This window comes from Wolffia australiana, chromosome 13 (assembly GCF_029677425.1).
Source record: "Wolffia australiana isolate 7733 chromosome 13, ASM2967742v1".
NCBI classification, from domain to species: Eukaryota; Viridiplantae; Streptophyta; class Magnoliopsida; order Alismatales; family Araceae; genus Wolffia; species Wolffia australiana.
Genome location: NC_135847.1, coordinates 11,585,631 through 11,604,115, shown reverse-complemented (window position 1 = coordinate 11,604,115; position 18,485 = coordinate 11,585,631). Strand labels below are relative to the sequence as shown.

The 18,485-nt window shown below is 38.7% G+C and overlaps 2 protein-coding genes and 1 long non-coding RNA gene across 4 annotated transcripts; 2 read left to right on the top strand and 1 right to left on the bottom strand.

The window, feature by feature from the left end:
- Window positions 1-62: 62 nt before the first annotated feature.
- On the top strand, window positions 63-1,698 carry LOC144711365 (proline-rich family protein). Its single transcript, XM_078585352.1, has 3 exons — window positions 63-209; window positions 350-560; window positions 1,472-1,698. The coding sequence occupies exons 1-3, from the start codon at window positions 167-169 to the stop codon at window positions 1,515-1,517; spliced, it is 300 nt and encodes a 99-aa protein (XP_078441478.1). The 5' UTR covers window positions 63-166; the 3' UTR covers window positions 1,518-1,698.
- Window positions 1,699-3,954: 2,256 nt separating this feature from the next.
- LOC144711014 (transport inhibitor response 1-like protein Os04g0395600) lies at window positions 3,955-7,659 on the bottom strand. 2 transcript variants are annotated; one of them, XM_078584909.1, is made up of 4 exons: window positions 7,299-7,439; window positions 7,011-7,216; window positions 5,078-5,570; window positions 3,955-4,987 (listed from the first exon to the last, which is right to left on the bottom strand). In XM_078584909.1, exons 2-4 carry the CDS (start codon window positions 7,133-7,135, stop codon window positions 4,214-4,216), a joined length of 1,392 nt encoding a protein of 463 aa, XP_078441035.1. In that variant the 5' UTR covers window positions 7,136-7,216; window positions 7,299-7,439; the 3' UTR covers window positions 3,955-4,213. The 2 variants fall into 2 exon arrangements, with proteins under 2 accessions (XP_078441035.1, XP_078441034.1); XM_078584908.1 differs by having other exon boundaries at window positions 7,011-7,659.
- Window positions 7,660-7,778: 119 nt separating this feature from the next.
- LOC144711015 (uncharacterized) lies at window positions 7,779-11,460 on the top strand. Its single transcript, XR_013583445.1, has 3 exons — window positions 7,779-8,365; window positions 9,675-9,779; window positions 11,156-11,460. It is a non-coding gene; the product is annotated as an uncharacterized LOC144711015 (long non-coding RNA).
- The last annotated feature ends 7,025 nt before the right edge of the window (window positions 11,461-18,485 follow it).

Below are 18,485 nucleotides of genomic sequence, written 5' to 3'. Positions count from 1 at the left end.
CTGATGGGCTAATGGGCCTGTTCCTGAAGCTTTCTTCCTTCATAAGTTCACGGCTATCAGCGTACTATAAATACCGTTCAATACCGCGTTGCCAGCTCTAATTACAAGGAAGAACAAGAGGGAAGATCGGCGATCGTCGAGCTGCCAGTTGAGAAGAATCGAGGGTATGGACTATCAGCATGTACCCCACGGGGCTCCCCCTCCGCCAGGCAAGATCTCTTCTTTTAATTTTTGCAATTCGGTTCATTTTCGTCTTAATTTTGTAAAATTTCATCGATTTTAGCCGGGATCATCAGCGATTCTTTGGTTGGAACGACTGTATGATTGTTGATTTTGTGTTTCTGTTTAGGGTTTTCTTACCCTTATGCTCCTCCTCCGCCGGGTTATCCTTCTCCGGCGCCGGGTTATCCGCCGCCTTACCCTCCACCTCCTGGGTACCAGTGTTACTTTGATTGCCCTCCGCCTCCGCCTCCGCCGCCGCCTCCTCACCCATATCACCACCACCATCATCACCATCATGGCCACGATGATGTCTCCTGCTTCTCGTTTCTTCAAGGATGGTACGTGTAAATTCCAGATTTAATTTCCAATTTTGTTGTGCTCTGACTTATTTGTGCATTTTTTTTACTCCTGATGCTTTGGATGAATCCCTGATTTCATTTGCAATCTTGCATCTCTTGTAAATTATGTGAAATAGTCGTTGTGCGTCCGCAATCCTTGTCAATTAAGTTTCCTCATTTAACTGACCGGCTGAATTTTTATATATTTGTTGATTATATTTTCTCGCCTTTCATTGTGTTCCTCACATATTTTGTCCAATTTTTTTCTACTTTATAACTTTTTTGGATGTATTTGTTGTCTGCTATTGGTTTCAACTCGTAAATGTAAATATCTGGGTGCTTATGATCTGTCTGTATCATTCATGTCATGCTGTGGAATAATTTTTGAAAAATGTTGCTTTGTTGCTGATCATATATCTTTGAAGCTGTGTACTTTGATACTATTAAATAAATATTTTGCAATCTCTGTTGAACACAATTTTCGTAAAAAAATTTAAGCCAACAAAAATGGTAGGATCGGTGTGGTGATAAGAATTCAAGCTACTGCAGTTGGTGGCGTTTTATGTTAGATATGGGTTGATGAATGTGATACTATCGAATAAGGTTTCATTATATTGGTGAACTAAGTTTTTTCTCATGTCGGCACATGTTTGGAAACATATGAAGAGACGATGCATTTTGATGAATCATCGAAGGTTTTTGTTTTCCCTGCGCCTGGAATCAATAGAGTGGTATCTTCTTGAATATCTTGCCGGCGGGTCTGGCCAACACCTTCTTGTTTTCATTGTTACAAGTCTAACATGTTTTGTTTTAAAAAAAAACAAGTCTAACCTGTTTAATTTATGCCTTTTTATAACTTTCTATTCACTTTATCTCAATGTTCAATGTTCTTTCATCTTCTCTTACATTAGCTTCGCTGCCCTTTGCTGCTGCTGCCTTCTGGAAGAGTGCTTCTAGCCGTACAGTTGTCGAGTGCATGATATTCAGATTGTTTTATTTCTATATATTTGGCTTTCAAAGTGGATGCCATTGTAGGGGCCAAAACATTCTATGTGATGTGTGTGAGAGCCAGGAGGCAATAATTGTGTAAAAATAAGTTATTTTCTGTCATATAAATGGCTTCATCTTCAACTTTCAATTCCATCATGAAAGAGGATGTAAACAACACCAAAGAACTGGTGATGGGCTTATGAGGTAAAAGCAGAAGCATATGTTAAAAATACCAGTATATTTCTTTCATGTCGCTATTTTCTTTTGAAGAAATTCTTTCATGTCCCTAATGTGTGTCGCCCATGAGCAAAAACACTAGCGGGTAAAAGATCCACAGTTATAACTTGCATTATTTTGATAAGTTTAATGCTTACTATGATGATAGGTTACAAGAGAATGCAAGTTATGAATGCATGTTATTAATCACACGCTGGCTGTTTAGATAAATGAAACATTTGTGCCTAATAAAGTCTTATTTATCTATTGATCCCGCGAAAAAGTTTCTTGGCAAAATATTAAAATTTTACCAAGCAGAATTATATTTTTAATTCTTCTGAGTTTCAGATCTATCGTAGGTTTATGATGATGCGTATGAAATCAACAACATTTGGATAAGGGGATTGATTAGGTTCTTATGAATATTCCACTTAATGTTTTATATCAAGTTGAGGTCTGTTCAAACCATGGTTAACTCATGGAATATGTCCCATATGATGGAACATTATATACTAGAAGTATATATTGATGAAACTGAAGAAAATCTGAAGTTTTCACACAGTGCTTTCATATTCTTGAACTGCTGGCTTTCATAATATGGAGATTAGGTGCAGAAAAAAATATTTGAATACGAATCTAAATGTTACAAAGTAAATTTGCATAATCATAATCATGGCTCATTACTGCTTGTAAACTCGCGCCTTGCAGAACTTTGTTTTCATCTTTATTGACTTTATTACTTGTCATTGAAGATTCATCTAAATTTATTGCCCTTAAGTGCTATCAAATTTGGATAATTTTTGCCTTTCGAAAAGCTCATCCTTTTACCCATTGTAAATTTGAAATTTCTGTTTCTTTCAAATATAGTGCTTGTTAGAAAGAAAGAAAAAATGTGACTGCAGTATCAGGTGGAAAAAATGATAAATGAGGGGGAATTGATGAAGCTCTGTTAAGAAGCTAGGTTTTTATATCCTCAGTAGGTAGTTAACTAGAGAAATTAGTACATTGGTAGAACCATTAATAGAAGAAATAAAAAATAGAGAACTTGATTGTTCCTCAGGTTTTATTTAGGATATACAAAATAAAATATACAAGTATTTGAATAAAGACAACTCAAACATGATCAATGACTGAAACAATGATCTTCATCTCATAAAACACAATCATCTCACTTAGAAGGAATTTCTGGGAGGTTTTCAAAAAATCAAGTGTGATTAAAGCCCCAAATCACAGGTAGAAAAGTTTTGTATTCAATATATACATATTTAAATATTGATGCCACTGTACGAATGGATAAATTATCCTTTGGATGAGGGTAGTGTCTTGCTAGTTCTGCTAACTCAGTAGGTGTTCTCTTGTCATAAGAGTTGACTTAGCTGGGTCTGCCACTCATCACCTTCCCTCGTAATCTAATTTTAATTATTCAAAAAATTTAAATGGTGTATACTTTGATTATGCAAGAACCCAATTCATTGTAAAGTAAATAAAATAACAAAATAATGTATCAGCAATTTAGAACTATAGCCACCTCTCAATATGAGAAAAGTCTTAATCAAGGCCAATGAATAAAAAACACTCAAACCATTTATAAAGATACCTATTTATAGTGGATTTTGCTGAATTTAGATTACACGTCAATTGGAATTAGTAATATGCCATCTAACTTGATTTTATCAAAACTAAATACTTGAACAGTGGTCAACAGACCATAATTTTTTGTTAACAATTCCTTCATGGATCAAGATCTAGGTAGTAAGAAAAAAAAACTATTCCATTTGAATATGGCTTTTATTTATTTAGAATGGATTGGGAAAATGTATTCAGCAAATATGATTAAACATTAAAAATTTGTAAGCAGGCTAATTCAGCCCATTGGATGTATTTGCACCAGTAAGAATTACATGGAGCCAGGTGTTTAGTATACAAAATTCCGATGGGAATATATCTAATGTACCATCAGGCAATATATTTGTCTTTTGACAACAGCATGATGGTGCTGAGAGTTTATATGAGATTGAAAACTTAATCATGGGAGATAATCATCACAAAAAATCACATGATCCTTCATGATGAGCAGGGTTAATGAACCCAATGCTTGAAATATAAAAAGAGACAACCAAATATGACAAAATTATGACAGGACTAGGTTGAAGAACTCTTTGAAATTAATTCTCAAGGAGTGGAAGAATTCTCAAAACAGTAGTCTGCCTTCTATTTCCATGCCCAAAAACCAAGCCAGAGTTCACTAGACATAAAATTTTGTGCTTTTACTCATGTTCTGTCTTGTTCAACCACTTCTTTAAAATCATCCACTAAAAACTAGGCATCTCAGATCCAGCAGGCCAAAACCCAGACTAATACTATAGAGCAGTGGCTGCATCAACAGTTCCACTTTCAAGAAAATGATGAAGGAGATGAATTTAATCAGTGTGCCCAGCCACAACCCCTCAGAGGGTGAAGACACAAGGAGGAGCATCGTTTCTGGGCCCGGCCAGTGTCCTGTACAGGTACATCTTCTGAATCTTCTTCTCCTCTTCCCCAAATTCATCATCATCATCATCATCATCCTGAATCACCTCCACATTCAACCATGGTGCCGCCGCCGCCAATGCCTGGCAGGCCCTCAATGTCAACTCGCACGATGACATCCACAGAGATCGCATGCCTTCGAACCTCCCAATTTCCCTGAGCAGTGCCGCATCCCCGAAAGGACAGTCTCTGATCTCCAGCTTCCTCAGGCTCCGGCATCCATCCATCAGATACATCATTCCTTTATCGCTGTCCCCGGCAAAGGCCACTGACAACATCTCAAGCTTCTCCCCATAATTGCCGATGTAGAAGAAGACCCGGTCTGTGAGCAGACCGGACACCGACAACCGCCGGAGCTGTCGACAGGATCGGACGATCGCGCCAAACCCTTCGTCCAGTGGCTCGTTCGTTTCAGGATCTGGCTTTTGCGGGGCGAGGATGCAGAGCCGGAATCGGATGAAATAGGGGCAGTTCTTTGCCACGGCTATGAGAGCCGCATTCGTCATGCGGTTGCAGAAGTAGAGAACGGAGTTCAAGCGGGGGCAGCCTGCAGAGATGGAGACGAGGCCCTCCTCGCTCACAGAGTTAGCTCCTGAACTGTAAGGGTCAAATGGAAACACCCTTAACTCCTCCAGCTGCTTGCAGCTGGAAGCCACCATAGCCAGGCCCTTGTCCCCTACGCAGTCCAGCACCTGAAAGACCAGCAAGATTGAGAAACCTACTAAAATGACGAAGTTCTAGAGCCTGACTCCATGAAATACTTGGAAAAAAATGAGAGGTACCCAGAGTTTCTGGAGCTTGGAGCACCGGCAGATTAGGTTGACGAGGTCCCCGGCTTGAATGGCAGGGGCATAGCTCAGATTCAGGAAAGTCAAGTTACTGCATAAGGGATAAATGGAAGGTAGGCAGCCCGGGGAGACGTCCCAGAAGCCAGAGAGGCTCTTGATGGACTTGCAGCGGAGGAAGGCGCGCGACAAGTTCTTGTACGCATCGGACCGAGGATCGATGACAAAGGATCCGGTGCCGAGGTCCTCCAAATGCGGCGCCTTGGTGATGATCCTGGAGAGGGTTTTTAGCGATACGCTGTGGTTCATCCACAGGCTCCTGAGGTTGGGGCACCGGGATACGAGCTTCTCCAAGGCCGCCGAGTTCACTTCCCCTTTAAGACATGCAAAATTCAATGACACTAGCGACGTGTAAGACTGGGGGAAGCAGCTCAGCCACTCCCCTCGATCGTCCACCTCGTTTTCGTGGAGCTCAAGCTTCCTAAGGCGCCTGAGGAAGCACAGCAGAAGAGACATCACGGGGGTCAAATTTAAGCCAAAGTACAAGAGTAAAGTACCAAACTGTATGAGTACAAGGGCTGGGAAGGGAAGTTGGAAGTTATCCCACGTAGATCAAGAAATTGATAAATCAACCAGATTTTAGGGGTTCACATATATCAATGTTTGTGTCTCAATGATGTTTATCATGACGATAATAGATTTAGGATGTTACACGGCTGACGATGTTATCGATGCAATCGCCATTGACGGGGTCATTGTTGAAGAATGACATTGACAAAGTAATGGGTAAGCACTATAGTTCAGGGAAGCGGACAGGACGAATTTTTCGTCCAGGGACGAAAAAATGGTCCCGTCTGAGGACATGAACGAATTTCGGGATGAAAATTCATCCCTTGGACCACCGGATGGGACGGTTTTCATCCCGTGGAATGAAAAAATCATCCGTCCGGAGGTCTTGGACAATGGACCGGCAGATGTGGATGAAAAACCGCTGGATTCACATCCGACGGTTGAGATCTCGCCACGTGGCCTCGTTATGACAATTTGCATCAAGGTCCCTGTATTTTTTCGCGCATGCAAACCGACGCTGCTCAGAATTAATTGTACATGTGTCCATTTAGATTCTCTCTCCTCCATATTTCCCTTTAAAAACTTAGAAAAATCTATTTTAATATATTGAAAATATAAAATGGGTTTTTTTCGTCCGGGACGAATTTCGGGACAAAAATTCGTCCAGGGAGGACTGGACGGGATAAAAAACCGTCCCGGTACGATTGGACGGGACGGTTTTTTTATCGTTGGACGAAAAACCATCACGTCCTTTGTCCCTGAACTTACACTGGACGTCGGACGGGACGAAATTCGCCCAGTCCCGTCCATCGTCCACGTCCGGGACGATCCGGAACCATAGTAAGCACCAACCGTCTCCGTTTAGGTACCATGCAAGGAAGGTTCTGCAAGAACTCCATTTAACATGGTTTATTGTTCTAGTCCAGAATCAACAACCCGGGCCGGGTCACTACTAAATGATGGGGTGCCACAGATGGGTTAATACTATTAAATGATGGGCCCGCCAACATCAACTGTCATTTCACCTCATTTTTAACCAGAAAACAAAAAAATCATGTACTTGATGATGACGAATACAGAGTTTTTTTCATACTTGGGTGATCTCTTTCCCTGACAACATTTTCACCATCAATTACAATGACATCAAAAAAAGAAATCATTCCAGACATTCCGAATCCTACTGGGTTCTCAATCTCCTCCGGTTTTTAGGGAAGAAATGAAAGGGGAAGAACCCATTTTCTAGGGCAAGAAGTTCATGATTTCCTATGAAAAAAAATCAATCCCCATGTTCAAGCAGCTCAAAAAAGTTGAATCAGTAGCTGGATAATTTCAGAAACAAAAAAAAAAACTGAATTCTTACGCGCAATGTGTGGCAATAGCAGCAAGACCATCAGTGCTGAATCCATCGCAGCTGACGAGACAAAGCGCCTTGAAACAAGGAAAGGATCGAGCAAGGAGCTCCAGACATTCATCAGTGACCACCATTCTCTTCAGATGAAGCTCTTCAAGATCAGGGCAGCCCCCAGCCAATGCCTCAATCCACGGCCGCGCAAACCCTCCCCAATCCTGAGGCACAAGATTGAAGTCCGCAAAATGGGGCTTCCCCTTCAAATTAACCGATAGAACGCGAGGAAACCTAGAAATCAACCTCTCCGGCGCAACCGCATAGCAATTCCCGACGAACACGCTACTCCGACTAAGCCTCTCAACCCTGTACCAAGCCTTGCACACCTGCGAAACTATGTTCCGATCGTGATGCGAGCCGAGGAAGCTGAATATGTGCTCCACAACCTCATCCGGGAAGTAAACCATGGAAGAACAATCGAAGGAACAAACCCGACGCCGATTTCCCCCGGAAAACTTGGAAATACAGCGATCTAAACCATCAAATCGGACCAAACTTTTCAATAAGAGTGAACACCAGATGAATCACCGTACGAGAGTGCAGATCCGGCCGCCGATCCCAACTACGAATGAAATCGAGCAGGAAGATCGCTAGTTCTTGTTGTTCTTCGACGATCTCCCTGTTTCTCTCTCCTCGTCTCGTTGTCAAAGTGCTTTTCTCTCTCTAGAGAGGGCCGATCCAACGGCTGTCGTTGCACGGGCGGCTGATCATCAGGGATTGTGGCCGTTCGATGGCCCCTCGCGTTCTGTCCTTATCTGCTGACTGTTCACGGCACGTGCCTGGGATTTTGTTTCCTCGTGAGCCCCTTGATTTCGAGAAATTGGAAATAAGTTCTTTTTGGTTCCTTATGAGCAATTTGGAATTGTTTGTGGGTTTGGTGGGGGAAAAAAAGAGGGGTGATCTGGGCCGTCCATGCTGAAGATGGCGATGATGATGGGACTTCCCTTCGGCTTGCTGTAATTTCGAAGAGAAAGAATAGGAGTATTGAGATAGTTTGCGAGGAGAGAGAAACCCATGAAAGGGGAAAATACGACATCATGAATGAGAAGGTATGAAATAAGAGATGGTCCACTTGTGCTACCGAATATCTTTTATGCAATTGTGCGGTGCGGTGCAATTTTCCCACGGCACGTCCCACAAAAAATTCGAACATTCGCACCGCACACCGCACAGACCTTTGTCTCGCTCTCCTTTGATTTCTCTCCCCTCTTCCTCTCTCTCTCGCGCTCGCTCTCTGTCGCTCTCCTTTGCTTTCCCTCCCCTCTTCCTCTCTCTTGCTCTCCTTTGAAGAAGACGCTCCCAAGCCCAAGGTACTAATCAACGTAGTTCTTGGTCTCTCCTTCTATGTGTATTTATCCATCCATCTATCTATCTATCTATCTTGATTCTTCCTCGAGAATGGCATTTGCTAGATTCCGAGTTTCGTATTAGTAGGTTCTTCAGATATCTCCTCTCTCTTAAATCTCTATCTATCTATCTCTCTTGGTTCTTCACAGTTCAGATATATCGTCTCCGCTCTCTAACTTATGTATATATATATCTCTCTCTCTATTCATATATATATGTATCATCTCTCTTTTATCTCGCTCTATCTGTCCTTGCAATCTATGTATTTATTCTATTGATTCTTCCTCCGGGATAGATCACATCTCTCAATTCTCTCATCTCACCAATCTCTATAAATCTCTCTTGGTTCCCCTTTAGTAACATATCAGTCTATCTGTATACTTATGTATATGCATCTCTCTGTGTCTATCCGTGTATCTATGTGTCCCCTCTCTTCTTTCTTGGTCTATCTATCTCTGTAATCTAACCATCCTCCTATTGATCTCTATTTATATCTCTATGTTCTATTGAATCTTCCTCAGATTAATTCTCCCCTCTTTCATATCTCTATGTATCTATCTCTTCAATCTCTATCCATCTAACTATTTCTCTTAATCTTCCTCAGATATCTCCTCTCCTCTCTCTTACTTATGTATCTCTCTCTGTCTATCCGTGCATCTATGTGTCCCCTCTCTTCTTTCTCTCTTGGTTCGCCAGAGTTATTATATATATGTGTACTTATGTATATGCATCTCTCTCTTTCTATCCGTGTATCTATTTGTCCCCTCTCTTCTTTTTATGTCTATATATCTCTGTAATCTAACCATCCATGTATTGATCATAATATTCAAAAATGTAGATAATTTCATAATTGTGATGTTGATCGAGCAATTCGATTTCATGGGTATGCTTATGTTCGTCCTAGGACATCGATGCCAATGTTTCAAAGTAATTGTCATTGTTCATCACGTTGTACGAACTCTATCCTTGTCAACCTAGTTATACGTGTAAAATTTTTTTAATGTGCCATTGTAGTCATTATCAGAAAAGGTTCAAAATTCAAAGTCAAACTTAAAAATGCATGTATCAATGTGTATTTTCCTCTTGATAGGATTTTGTTCGATATGTTCTGATGATCACTCTTTTTATCCAGTTTTACGAATACTTATGGGTGTAAGGACCTGTTTTGAGATCATCATTTCAATATTTTATGAATAAAATGTTTGCAGCCGTAACAAGTGAATCAAATGTTTTCCACACAAACTTAAAATTTATTTTTTTTCATGTTCGTAGGCGTTGACCACAATACTAAAAACGAATGGTATATATCATCAGTTTGACAATTATCAGTTGTGCATTCCAATTGTGGTCAGCCTTGATAGTGTGGTGCACTCTCTTGTGAGTTATTTGATATAATTATTTTTTATTATTTCCAAATTTTTGTCTTTTTATGAATGTTTATGGCTACATGTACTCATTTTGGAATCGACATTTGATTGCTTCAGTTTGAAATTAAATTGCTTGTTCTATATATATATATATTGCACTAGTGTCATATGGCTGAATTGTTCGTTGGTTTCATTATTTGAAAAATAATATGAATGTCTAATTTCATTCAAATTAAAATTATTTGTCCCAACCTCTTGGTTAGATTCTAAGTATACCTTGTTGGGTTCTAGAGGCTTTGACATGGATGAACAAATCAAAACATTCCGCAGTGGAAGCCTTGAGTGAAATCAAAACGACATCATTAAAACTATGAAATGAAGTACCTTTGCATAGATCGCATCCATGATTTCTTGGATCCCGGAGGGAGACAAGTCGAGCTACTCAAGTGTGCAGCCTCTAGACGTATCCACGCAATCCTCGGCATGTTGAATCTCCTCCTTCTCCTTTACGAGCCACAATCTACCTCCACCGTCTTCATTACGTCGTTCCGATCGTATCGGGCATGTAGAGAGATGCAAGAAGAGTGGAGAAGAAGGGGAAGGCCCGTGAAAAATTCTGGCCTGGGTGAATTTCGCTCAGGGTCTTCCCCTATTTATACTAAGTGAATATTTTTCATAAAACCCCTAAAACTTAAGTATATCTTTTGACATCCAAAAGACCATTTGCGTGTGACCCTCTATGTCCATGTATCAGTCTAGTTAACAACTCCAGTGGCCCAATAACCTTTATTGGCCTTCTAAAGTAATTAACTATATCATCATATAGATTAATTAATGTTGGATCGATTTAACCCAATCGATAGGTCGAATCTCCAACACATGGGGTGCCAAGCTACACCTCGTGTTCTAGAAGATACAAAGGAGTGTGTATGTTATCAATCTTAAAATGTTATCAATCTTAAAATGATTTAAATCTATTTTTAGAATGCATTTCTGAATTTTCTGTATTTTTTGGGATTTTATAACAATATATTCTAAAAGAATATAATTTTTGAGACAGAATATGATTTTTCTGGAATTTTGTTGACATTAAATTGAGAAAGATATGAATTTTCTAAGTCAATATATATATATATATATATATATATATATATATATATATTCATACGTATTTTTTGGGTCTTTATTTTATTTAATATGATTTTTTAAGTATTTTTGGTTTTTTTTGGCGCAAGATCACGTGGCATGCTCATGTCCACTCATTTCAAACAAGGAAATGAGAAGAAAAAGAGGGTGACATGGCACGTTGATGCATTGCCACGTCAGCCTCGAGAAAAAATGTATTTTTTAATGTTTTTTCTTTGAATTTCTTTATATTTTTTCAAGTACACATGGCACGGAATACAAAGGGCGCCCACACGAAATATGAAAAGCACAAAATATGAAGTGCTTTGACTTCTTAACGGGCACAGAAATTGGGTATGTTGATATGGAGAGAGAATGAAATAAGGGCTAGGATTGCTTCTACTTCAAACGGCCATAACTTTTGATCTACAACTCGGATTGAGCTCAAATTTTTAGCACTGCTTTGTCTTCCCCTCCTATTTCTATCCATACCTCTGATCTATAAATAAAGGTCTGTATCATTGTGAAATTCATCTTGAACTTTCTTCGTACTTGTGTGGGCTGATTGAAAGATAATGAGTTTTGAGATCCATCAAGTGTGTTCTTGGTGTCTTGGGTATGTGGGAAGAAGCATAATAGAAGAGGGGGAGCTTATCGGGATTCACAAATCACCGTGATCCTAGTGGAACGTAAGGATCTAAGGTAAGTGTCTTTGCCTTATGTTGTTTTTCTCTCGACATCATCATTATCATAATTGTAGTTTTGTTTATCAAATTTTCATTTATCATTTCACCTAATTACGCCCCTATTATTTCTTCTCTCTATCTTCTCCATCGTACCACTCTACATCCTATCCACTACCCTCGTGCATACCATCGACCATCCTCATGTCCGTCACATTCGCTTACTCTTTTCTTTAAGTTAAATTAACTTATAGCTTACGTATCTTTGATCAATATCACTAGCTGACGTCCTCGAATCTTGTTTTCATCGATCCTCTCGTTCATCATCATCGTTCCCTATGGAGACGATCCATACTCATCACTAACTATGTATTTTCAAGTACGGTTATATATATTTTTATTGAATAATCTCAATCACCAATGACGAATTTTAACCCTAAAATTGAGATTATCAACAAACTTCCATCTAGATGACGTCTTTGGTGTCACAGGTCTAAGGACCACTTACACAACCGTGACGCAAATTGACCTGATTGACAGTTCAGTATAATACCATTCAGGGATTCGTACGGATCAATTCAGTAAACTCTTTCCACTAAAGAGCACCCACTATCTATCCTTAGTGTCTCCACACTAATGGTTGCGGGACTGGCCATACTCATCATATGAGTGAGGCTAGATAGTGTTATTCTATCTGGATACTTCGATGTCCTTCTCGAGTATCCTTCGAATAGGAATGTTTAGAACACATGCTTAAAGACTAGTGATCTCGATATTACGATTTCATCATAATTCACTAATTCCAATAAGGTATTCATGGACTTCATTACAAGCATCACACGTGCACTATAATGAATATGTTGTATTAATGAACATGGAACGAGATGCGAAATGTGTGATTGGCTTGCCGGCCACATGTATTTCCATTATATCCCCATGATGTTGTTAATGTATTTTTATGTTCGCCATCCCCTTTATGAGCTTGTGATGTCTTGAATTTATTTTTCTTCTCACCATCCACATTATGATCTTGAAAATTATAGGATGGAAGTTGGTATGTCTTTGCATGCACCTTATGCTGTAGAAGATGAATAATATCATAGTTGCCCAAACACCAAATAGAAAAAGGCTTGCCCTAATGCATGTGATGCTCTAAGGCACTACACAGATTTGGGTGGGAAAAAATTCAAATGTAACTTGTGTGGTCTCATTGTAGACCGTAGTAAGTATCAAAGTAGGACTCCATTGTGGAGGAATTTGGAAAGTTCCACAGTAAAATGTTTCAAACTTTTAGAAAAAGACAAGTCGAGTTTCAAAAGAGAGAACAATGTCAGTTTTTTTTGACACCGCAGATTTTAAGAAACATTATTGTAATAGGCGTACAATGGAGAAGACCAAATAAGAGCTGGTGTGCTTTATTTGTCTTTCTGATTTTCCATGGGTTATTTTTAGGAAGAAGTACTTCATACGACTTCTCCGTTACATTGCTCAAGAAGAAATATTAGTCCCGTCTATAAGGGATATCAAGGCGAAAGCATTTTCTCTCTATCAAGATATGAAGAAGATTGGTCCAGAATGCACGAGTGTCATTAACACTTGACGCATGGACTTTGGAAAACAATATTACATTTTTAGGTGTGAATGTGCATTGAGTGGACTCTAAGTAAAAGTTGTGCAAGTGTGTTCTAGGCATACGCCAATTGAAGGGGTCCCACACCGGTGAAAATATGAGTGCACAAATCCTTGAAATCCTAGAGCGTTTGACTTGAAGAAAAAAGTAGAGGTTACTTCATTGAATAGGGCACCACTGATTGTTTCTCCATTGCATTATATTGATGATGCAATTTTGTGCAAGTGTGTGCAGTGACCATAGACAACGTATCGAACAACATAAAGATGATGAGCATTTTTGAGTAACATCTGAAGTTAGTGAACCTTGTAATTCAGTGCAGGTAGACACATGCTTTGTGCTACGCATGTGATAAACCTTGTGGTCCAGGCTGGGTTGAGCTCCCTACGTGTGACAAAGACAACATTAAAGTTGTTAATTATAGATGAGGACAATATGGTTGGTATGAATGATATAGAATAAGGTAACACACTTGCTGCATTAGGTACATCTACACTAGGTGATGTCGTACTCCGGCTTCGAGAGATAGTTACAGGAATACGGGTTCAATACAACGTGAAGAATGCTATGCAGCGTTATGCACACAATTTGGATTACTTGATTATAGAAAGGTTCCGTTGGACTGGCCAACAAGATGGATTCTACGTACGCAATGCTACTAACTGCTATTGAGAAAAGTGATGTTATAGGTATCATTACGTGGAACGTTTTTAAAAAATAAGTGTTATGTGATGAGGAATGGGCAATTATCAAGGAGTTTGTGAGTATATTACAACCCCTTCAGTCGACTACTACAATCGTATGCCGATCAATAGTGCCCACAACAAATGCCGATCAAGACCCCTTCACTAAGTCATTGCACATACACGATTATTTTGTCCTAGTGGTTGCAGTCAAGTAACCATAGCTTCATGGAGGGATCAAACTCTCAAAATCATCAAAGCAGTGATGACACACTTGAATGCTGTAATGATTGGTACTAGAGAGTGAATGATGTTACAATTCAACAATGTTATATCCATCGGACATCATACATCAGTGTACAAGGCTTGTGAGGTGATGGAGACCAAAATGAGCAAATATGCATCAATCCTCACTCGCTACCAGGCCTTAATCGTTGCTGCCCTCGATGATCCCTCCATGAAGCTACTGTTACTTGACCGTGTCCACCGGGACGAAATAATCGTGTATGTGCATAATTCGTTCAGATTCTTTTGGATGTTTTTGACCAGAGTGGATGTCTACAACTTCTTCAGTGATGCACTAGATGAGTTGTTACCAGACAGTGATCATACACCAACCATTAGTCCAGGGCACGAGCTAGATGTGTACATGAGCTCACCTCCTCTCAAGGGGACAAAACTATTGCATTGGTGGAAAGTAATAGGAGAACACTTATATTTAAGGATGGCAATAGTTGCGAAGGAATTTCTATCGGTCTCTGCAACAAGTGCGCCCTTTGAAAGATTCTTCTCTACCGATTGTGATGTCATCAACTACAAGCATTCCAGGTTGATAGCAAAGAGCATCGAATTACTAATGACACTCAAGTGTTGGTGACAAGCGGAGGACGATGACGACAATCATATCAAATAAATAGACAAGGATAGTGACGAAGACCCGAGTGTTCATTAAGTTCATTTCTTTTTCCTTCAACTTGTTGAACCATTTATACATTTGTTTATGTATTGATGATAGTTGTGGTGGCATTTATACTTCAGTAATTCTTAACATGTTATTTATGCCAATTAGTTAAATTAGGTGGACTGACTAAAATAAATGTTCATTTTAAAGATTAAATACTTACAAACAATCTATTACTGTCCACAAATTTGATGGACGTAAACTATTATTATGGTCACCTAATTAGTAAATGTTAATTTTATAGTAATAAATAATTTATTCAGAATAATTATTAAGTAGATACCTAATGACGATAAACTATTTTCATTTTGACAGTTCCTTAGTTATAAATATTAACTTGGAACATGAAACATTTACTGTATGTTACTAAAACTATTTGTGATGGAAATTAAAACAATAAGTATTTATTGTATGTTACTAAAAATATTTGTGATGGAAATTAAAACATGAAGTATTTACTGTATGTTACTAAAAATATTTGTGATGGAAATTAAAACATGAAGTATTTACTGTATGTTACTAAAAATATTTGTGATGGAAATTAAAACATGAAATATTTACAGTATTATAATAAATATTTTATTCTGAATAATCATTGAGTGGATACCTAATGAAGATAAACTATTTTTATTGTGATGTAACATGAAATATTTACTGTATATTACTAAAATTATTTGTGATGGAGATTAAAACATGAAAAATTTACTGTATATATTAATAAATAATTTATTCCGAATAACTATCGAGTCGATAAACTATTTTATTGTGACAATTTCATCGTTATAAAAAATTTACTCATGGAACATGAAATAGTTACTGTATACTGGTAAAAATATTTGTGATGGAAATTCAAACATGAAATATTTAATTTCTATAATAATAAATAATTTATTCCAAATAATTATGGAGTGGATACCTAATGATGATAATTTTTTTTATTGTGACAATTTCATAGTTCTAAATAAATTTCCTTTGAGCATGAAATCTTTACTGCATAATAATAAAAAAGTAGTGAAGGCAATTAAACCATTAAATATTTACTGTATACTAATAAATATTTTAGTCATGGAATCATAGCCATGAGACAATTTTTGATAAATCTGGAATTGATAAATGTTATCCTTTGTTGTTTAATTTATGTAATTAGCACATTTTTATCCATTTAAATATTTTAAAATAGGGTTTTTATAATACTTTTATATCTTAATTACTATTCAAAGTGAATCCTGGTTTTTCCCTATTTTCTTGTTAATTCGTTAATGTTATGAAATTTAATTAACCCTGGAATAACTCTATTTAAATTAAATTGGCACATTTAAATAGCTAGTTTACTAATATTTTATGTGGAGACAAAGTTATATGTTTTCTAGAATTTTATCGACTTATTTGGGAATAAATGATTTTTAAAATTGAAAATGGGTATAGTTATAAGGAAGTAGGATTTCCAAGCAATTTCTAAAGTTGGAGTAACTTTTCTTTAAGAATTACTGCACAGATTCCCACTGCACATTGCATAGTGGCTTTCGTGCGATATACAACTCACACTAACTGTGCAAATTTGCGCACCGCACAGCACTACCATCTCTATATGAAAGTAATCTCTCTCTCTCTCTCTTTCCCTTTCTCTCTATCTCCGTTACTCTCTCTTTCTCCCTTGGCCTGTCTTTTTCCTCTTCTCTCTGTCTCCCTCTATCCCCTGCCCTCTGTATTTCTATATCTATCTCTCTGCCTCCATCTCTCTCTCCATCTTTCTCCCTCCCTCTCTCTCAAATTCTCTCTCCATTTCTATATATATCTCTCTCTCTCTCCCACTCTCTCTCTTTTTTTGTCCCTCTCCCTCTCTCTCAGTTTCTCTCTCCATTCCTATATCCTCTCTCTCACGCGCACTCTCTCTCCCTCTTTCTCCCTCACTCTCTGTCTTAGTTTCTGTCTTGATTCCTATCTCACTTTCTCTCACTCTCCCCACTCTCTCCATCTTTCTCCCTCACTCCCTGCCTTAGTTTCTGATGTCGGACGTCGTGGATGGCGTCGTTTGATGGGTAAATTCACTAAATGAATGTAACTATGTGATGCGATGAAACCCTAGACGAGTGTACGTGCAGGTTCGACTTGGGGAGGATAGCCGGCTTCCGAGCTCTAGGCAGGCAACCAATGACGAAGACAATGACCTTCTGACCCTTGTCAGAGTGACAAAGGAGACTACGGCGTCGAACAGAATAATTCCGTAGGGGCTCGCACGGAACGGACGGGCTCAACCTGTACCTGGGAATTCACTCAATTCGTAGTGTTCTCGATAATTTTCTCTCACCTAATCTAACCCGAGCGCGGTGGAGTGCAGCCAAAAATATATTATAAGACGTAAGATAACTGACGAGCAGAGGGAAACGGCGCACCTCGTCGATGGTGGCATTCATCGGTGGAGTCTTTTTCGGCACAAACCGGTATGGGCAGGGAAGGTGGAGGTGTGCCAGAGACGGGCACATTATAGCTCAACAGGCAGCCACAAAGCAACACTAGAGCAGTAGCTGAAGATCAGAGGTGAAGAGGACAGAGAGAGAGAGGGTCCCACTAAAGAGCTAGAACTAGAGGGAGGCGTAGCGTGAGCACAGGTGCGTGCGGTTATAGTGGCGACTGCGGGCAACAACCACCGTGGCTACGTGCAATGTGGGTGACGAATACTGGTGTGAATGTGGCAGCGGCACGGAGCACGGCGGAGGCGAGCATTCAATAGCCATTAGAACACGCTGGGCGCCAAGCAGTACATGTGATTGGTGTGCGTGGACCAGTGGCAATGACACTATAAGATGCGGTGTCATGGACGAACTGGCTGTGGAGTGACAGAGCAAAAACAAGTGTAATTTTGTCATTTTTGCTTCAGTAAAATAAAATTTTATTTTGTAAACTTACTCAGATATGTATAGTGTTGAGAAAGGTCATCTCCACGGGGATTGGAACTTAGAAGTAGAATTAAATAATGAGTAAGAGGGTTAACAAACACCACTACGTGTTTGTTTTAATCTCTAAGTGAAAGTAAGGAAGAATTTAATGGTGATTTATAAAGGACAATATCCTTACCGATTTTATGTAGAGCTCAAATTTTATGCACGGGTAATGGATACATATTAGTGATTTTTAAAAAAATTTGGAGAATTTTAGACATAGTTTATTAGGATAATTTTGAGGATCAATGCCTGAACTCAAACTGTTTGTTAAAATGCCTAAAAGAAGATTTTGAATTTATATGGAATTTTTATAGAAACGAGAGAGAATGTTTAAGGTATTTTATCAGAGTATTGATGTAGATTAGGAAGTATATCTTCCTAGAGTTTATTGTATTTTTTAGAGAATTTTAATTGAGTTAAAAATATTTTAAATGATTTTAAAAGAGTTAAAAAAACATCCACACCAAGTGCTCGAAGAAGTGCTTAAAAGAGTTTTCGGGTTCTTTTATGTTTTTGCTCGAAATCGATTTCACTTGATTTGGAGGGAGTGATTTTATGATTTTAGCCTTCTGTTGATTCTTCTTGTCCTCTCTCAGTTCCCTGACAAGGTCATTAAGAGTTTCATTAGTTTGATTTACACCATTTTGGGAAACAAAAGGTTTTGTGTAAGGAAAGTGTGTTGGAGCACTAGG

Excerpts from the sequence above, each read along its gene's own strand:
- LOC144711365 (XM_078585352.1), top strand. The coding sequence starts at position 167 with ATGGACTATCAGCATGTACCCCACGGGGCTCCCCCTCCGCCAG. Across the intron at positions 210-349 it reads CGGGGCTCCCCCTCCGCCAG|GGTTTTCTTACCCTTATGCT; the intron begins GCAAGATCTCTT and ends GTTTCTGTTTAG. Across the intron at positions 561-1,471 it reads TTCTCGTTTCTTCAAGGATG|CTTCGCTGCCCTTTGCTGCT; the intron begins GTACGTGTAAAT and ends CTCTTACATTAG.
- LOC144711014 (XM_078584908.1), bottom strand. The coding sequence starts at position 7,462 with ATGGTTTACTTCCCGGATGAGGTTGTGGAGCACATATTCAGCTTCCTC. Across the intron at positions 5,571-7,010 it reads GCTATTGCCACACATTGCGC|GCGCCTTAGGAAGCTTGAGC; the intron begins GTAAGAATTCAG and ends GTGCTTCCTCAG. Across the intron at positions 4,988-5,077 it reads CCAAGCTCCAGAAACTCTGG|GTGCTGGACTGCGTAGGGGA; the intron begins GTACCTCTCATT and ends CTGGTCTTTCAG.